Below are 5,988 nucleotides of genomic sequence, written 5' to 3'. Positions count from 1 at the left end.
CATTAAAAGTTTTTTTTTTCTTTGTGTTTTTGTTTTTTTCTGTCTCCTGGAATCACAAAGCTACTGCAAAACAACTATACTAATTTGGCTAAGTAAAAATAAAAAGAGAAAGATAATATTTTCTTTTCATTTTTTTTCTTTTTTTTTTGGAGCTTCTCAATATGTTATTTCTTAAGAATTCCTCATATAATTCTTCCTTACCAATATTAATTTCACATTATAAGTCTAATTTTTAGCATTTTCATATAAAAAGTTGCATTTTTCAATTTAAATTCTCTATCACTAACAAAACATTTGAATAAATATCTGTTGATGAGAAATACATTATATAATTTTTTTCTAAAAATTAATATTCTCATGAGATTTCTAACCCATTCGATCACCAGAAGAGAAAAAAAATCTGTAAAACCTTCAAACAGGCTAAATAACCTCTCAATATTAGAAAAACAAAATACAAGGCATTGCTGCGATACACTTGACTCCATCTACTTATACAGCCATTTTAATTCTCATCTCTCTCTCTCTCTCTCTCTCTCTCTCTCTCTCTCTCTCTCTCTCTCTCTCTCTCTCTCTTAGTATAAGCAAAACATGTATGCATATATATATCAAACTTGCACAAATATCATATAAATATCATATTTATAAGATTTTCTCTCTCTAGACTCATAGCTCTCACACAATTTGCTCAATCACCCCTTCAACTTTCACGTCCTGAGAGTCCGCAAGTATTATTTCAGTCACCGCCACTGCGTTCTTTGATGTATCAGCAAGATCCGGCTTGGCATCCTTGTAGATGCAGTAGAGCACCATTTGTACAATACCGAACAACAGTCCAAGAATGTTTGGCAACTACAAATAACAGAAAAAGTCATTAATATAAACTTTTCTTAATTAGGTGCTAATTATCTTTATTTTATATAGTTCATTTAGTTAATTTGTATAATAATAATAATTCATATACTCTTAAATAAAATTAATTATGAATTTAAATTTGATCGTATTTCTGATAGATGTTATATATCCACTCAGTTTCAAATATAGATTTATTTGATAAATAGCATTATTCTTTTATCGAAATCTTCCAACATCTAAATGGCTACAATTCATATAGACGTCAGTTCAATGCCTCTGTAGAAGCAATCAAATTTAAGGGCAATTTGATTTAATCATTATTGTTTGTTAGCATTTCGTTACAATTATGGCATTTTGTGCAGATAATCAAAATAGTATTAATAGAAAAAAAATTTGCTTAAGATACTCCGTAAATTATTAGTTAGGTTGAACTAAATTTTATTCAGATTTTCTTTAAGATTAGTGGAAAGAAAATTCTTCATATTTATTATTAATTTAAAATGAATTTCAACAATTTTAACATATCTTATAGTTGAAGTTCATTCCTGCAAAATACCAAGGAAAGGAAAATAATTATAATAGCCGAATTTCCCAAATCAGCGTATCGTTTGGTACGGCTTTCTTACTGCTTTATGAAGCAATTTTTTATAAAAAAATTTGTACTAAAAAATTATTTTTGAAAGCTGTAAACGAAGTGAAGTATGTTAATACTGAAAAGAATTATCATCTGAATAAAAAAAAATTCAGTACCGCAACGTATTTGTCCTTCGACAACACACCGTAGCTCAGCCAAACAGCCGCGCTGATTGTTAGGAAGAGAGACAAGTTGAATGGCATGAACTCCACGCTTTTTGTGCGGATGACCAACCTCTGCAGGCAAAATTAAGCAATAATATAATTTTATATATCTTAACACTCAGTACAAAACCATCATTAATTACAATAATAATTTCTTAATTACCATAACGCTTAGAGGAGCAACAAAGACGCTCACAGAGAAGGTAACACAGATACACCCAAGTACAATCAAGCGCTTGTGTCCATGAAAAGCCGAGAGAGTGACCGCCAGAATCAGCCCGAAAACAATAACGTTGAGGAAGATGACCATCCGAACAGTGCATTTCTATCATAATTAAAACTTTTAATCCCTAATCCAGAATGCTAATTATATTAAGTAATTAATTAATTACCTTAGCTTTTGATGGAGCATAAATAAGATAGATAACTATGTATACAGATTCGATGAGGAGACCGAAGGAGTTGATGGTGATGAGCAGAAGAGCGTTGGTCTTCACCAGAGCGTAGAAGACCCATAGCATGCAGCTGAAGAGAGCTATTACATAAGGCAAAGAGTGAAATCCTTCTGTGGATTTTTTTTTATACACTCGATAAAATGTAGGCCTGGACATACAGATTAGTTATGTTAATTAACACTAATTACAAAATTAATTAATCCAGAAATAAGTGAGGTAGTTCATGAGATGCTTACACGGGGGAAAGGAAGACCAAGAAGGAAATGAGGTTGCCTGAGAAGTACCACAATTAAGAAGTAATTAGTAAGTGAAGTATTGGGTTAAACAATTACTAATTAAGCATTTCTATTATGTTATGTATTAGAGCTTCCTGATCAAGAAGTTGTTGACAATAGAGACAGTGAATTCTGCAAATAGAAATGAAGTGGAAAAAGAAGAATATGCTTTCCTTCTAAACGCTTAATTAGAACAAAAAAATTATTGGTTTGGTAAGAAAGTTTGCTCAAATTTACTCAACCTGTAATATTTATATATAAATAATTATTTAATTTATATAAATTGAAGATAATAATTTTTTTTAATATTTTACTAAATAAGTATATTTGATTTTTATCAATTAATTAATCACCTCCTGTTTGTATATATTGATCATTAGTATGATCAAGCGAGCAACATGAAAGCTTTTTTTGATCTATTTTGGGCATCATAATTAAAAAATTAAGATATATGATTGCTGGAAATAAAATTTATGTCAGTTACTGTAGTGATTTTAATTAAAATGTATTATTTTTTGGGTACTTTATTTCAGAGGAGATAGGTGAACGTCACCCTCCTCCAGAGCATGCAACTGACGCATGAACTTTCAGGTTGAAAACCACTTCTTTACGATAGAAAGAAATAAGAAAATAATGGAAAACTGTTTGTGCATGCTTGAGAGAGAGAGAGAGAGAGAGAGAAGTAAGAAGAAGAAGATACCAAGAATGCCGACTGCAAAGGCTAGAGTGTGCTCGGAAACCATCTTAAAACTTGTTGGAGAGAGAGAGAAGAAGACTGTGATCGAGAGTAAGAAGAAACCTCCCGGTTGGTAATCAAGAAATTAGTGACAGGGGTGGGCAAGAAGAGCTAAAGACTTGTGAATGAATGTGAGAACAAAGGCAGCAGGTGGTGGGCTTTATATAGAGGAATTGAGCTAGTGAAAGCTAGAGTTCTTTCGTTTATTTCGTTTTCATTTGAAAATTTGGCTCAGAATATTTTCAAAAAAAAAAAAAAAGTCCGGCAATAATATTAATATATTTTATAATCTATGTAACCAAAAAGGATCACTATTAAAATTGGAAGCTAATTTATATTGGCAATTCTGTTTATGGGTAAAAAAATTGTTATTTTAACACACTGTTTTGTTTAATCTTCAGTTAATTTTCTTAAAAGTATGTTAGGTGGCTAAAATATATTTATAATTAGAAATAATTATGGAAATAAAAGAGTGAAAAATTTTTAAATTGTTAAAATTTAAGTTTTGCATATGTAATTGTTCCCCAAATGATAAATAAAATTTCAAGGTATATAAAAATGATCATATTATCGCTAAGAAAGTATAACTACAAAAACCGTGGCCCAAATTGTTATTTTTATATTTTTTTAAGTGTAAATAAAATTAATATTTAATCAGACTATTAACATAATTGGAACTATATATTTTAAAAGTAATGTATTATGGTGGACATTCTATAATAATTTTATTTTCATTTATTAAATTAACTAGTAAATTATAAGTATTTCTGAGATATATAATTTTTAAAAATTTAACAAATTATTATTATTATTTTTTTTTTTGGGAAACCCACGAAGGGACCTACGCGTTAATAAAATTAAAAATCACAAGGTCCTTAAAGGGATCTCGAGCTCTGCTACTACTTAAGCAAGCTACAAGCAAAAAACCAAAAAAATCTAAGAGCTCAAGATCCCTGCTAAGCCAAAATACAAAAGTACCTAGATAAATTCTGCGGTGCTCAAGAAAGAACACCTAAAAATTGGGGAGGCAATTCACAAAAGCTCTGAACAAAAGCTCCCTGATCCAAAACTGAATAGAGCAATAATATGCACAAAACAGATCCAACAAAAAAAAAAAAAAAAAAAAAAAAAAAAAAAAAAAAAAAAAAAAACAACCAGAAAATAATATAAAAAAAGGACACCTACCCTGGAGAAGAAAGTTCCACCAATGAATCCAGTAAAAAAACTTCCTGCAAAAAATCATGAATATGTTAAACCAAAAAATAATAGTACAGCCAACCCAGATATAACCTCCTAGCACACCAAAAATCACCATGAGCCACTAAATCTAGAAAGAGCCACCCCCATCACACCAGAGAAACAAAGAACCACCTCAATGCACAGCCAAAGAACAGAACATCCAAAAATCTCACCAGCAAAACCACAATACACAGGAATCAAATTAAAGGAAAGAAAACATCTACTACCATGACGGTTAAAACAAGTAACAAGCTTATAGCCAAGTAAAAGAATATAGAACCAAAAACCATTCCCAATAAACCAATTCAAAAAGTTAATAACAACAGTGATCGGGTAGTAAAACAACAATAGAGATCGAGCTAGCAGAGAATAGGAAAATTTGCCACCACCAGCACCACTGCTCCACCCTAACCAGGCAGAGAGAAATAGAGAATAAAACCTAGATAAGAAGCCAAATCCTCCAGCTAATATAGACCTTGATAGCACACCCAACCCAGTTTACCCAACAATACACAAACACCCAAAAGCCCAAATCAGAGAACACAGAATGCCCAGAGATAACAACAGGAAAAGGATAACCAACCACAACTAAATAATGAATATGAACAGCACCAACCCCTGCAAAGAAAGTAAAATGAACCAATATGTCCCCCTTTAAACCCAGAAAAAGCCACACCCAAAGATCAGAGAAACCAGGAATTTCAAAACCAAAAAACCCAACCAAAGAGTTACCCAAACAATTCCACTTAACAACCCACTAATGCTCCAGCAAGTTCCAACACCAGTCAAAACTATCACCCAAAGAATTCAAATAAAGTAAAGAAACATGCAGATGGGGAAACCAAGAGCAGCAGTCCAACAGATTACGCTGAAACACTAACCCCCTCCATCTAACAGATAAGTCAAAGAACCCACAACAAACAACCTCATGCAAACCCAGAAACTGCAGGAGGACAGTCACCACTAGGCAACCCCACTAAATAAGAAGACCAATAATACTAAAACCACACAAAAACCAGGAACCCAACATTAACAGAAAGAAAAGCAACCAAATAGACCAACCAAAGTAACCATCCTTGCTAAAGAACCTGAACTGAATAGGAAACAGCCTGCACATACAATAAATTCTAACATAATGAAAAGTGTTTTTATCCAAATTAGTATGACCTTTAAGAGCAGCAGGAGCATTGCTTTCCACAAAATCAATAAAAATATCCTTCCCAGCACCAAACCGAGCTAACCAATTAACACAGGCATTGGCCTCCTTATGGATGAAGGAATTCTGAACATTCATAATGTTCATCAAATATTTGATCTCTCTAATAGTATAAAATTAAAAGCCTCTGAGTGACCGATCAAATTCAACTCATTAAATAAACATTGAATATTAAAACTAGGTTCAGTTTCAATAGTGATATTAACAATATCCAGGGACAAACACTACAGGAAAAACGCTGAAAACCGGCGGCTTTTTTCGGCGGTTAGGCTAGATTTACCGGCGGTTTTTAATGGTACCGGTGGTCTAACGGCGGTTTGTAAACCGTCAGAAAAAATGGCGTAGGAAACTATTTCCGACGGCTTTTTACCGGCGATTTATTTTTGCGGCGGTTTTCCGGCGGCCAATACCGCCGGT

The 5,988-nt window shown here is 32.5% G+C and overlaps 1 protein-coding gene across 1 annotated transcript; it reads right to left on the bottom strand.

Annotated features, from left to right (window-relative positions):
- Positions 1 to 401: 401 nt before the first annotated feature.
- LOC110101815 (bidirectional sugar transporter SWEET14-like) lies at positions 402 to 3,235 on the bottom strand. Its single transcript, XM_028695390.1, has 6 exons — positions 3,081 to 3,235; positions 2,342 to 2,378; positions 2,043 to 2,253; positions 1,814 to 1,975; positions 1,603 to 1,722; positions 402 to 849 (listed from the first exon to the last, which is right to left on the bottom strand). The coding sequence occupies exons 1-6, from the start codon at positions 3,121 to 3,123 to the stop codon at positions 673 to 675; spliced, it is 750 nt and encodes a 249-aa protein (XP_028551223.1). The 5' UTR covers positions 3,124 to 3,235; the 3' UTR covers positions 402 to 672.
- Positions 3,236 to 5,988: the final 2,753 nt, after the last annotated feature.

The sequence above is a fragment of the Dendrobium catenatum genome, unplaced genomic scaffold (assembly GCF_001605985.2).
Source record: "Dendrobium catenatum unplaced genomic scaffold, ASM160598v2 fragScaff_scaffold_629, whole genome shotgun sequence".
NCBI classification, from domain to species: Eukaryota; Viridiplantae; Streptophyta; class Magnoliopsida; order Asparagales; family Orchidaceae; genus Dendrobium; species Dendrobium catenatum.
Note: the sequence above shows the minus strand (reverse complement) of the source record. Positions and strands in the feature narration are given on the sequence as shown.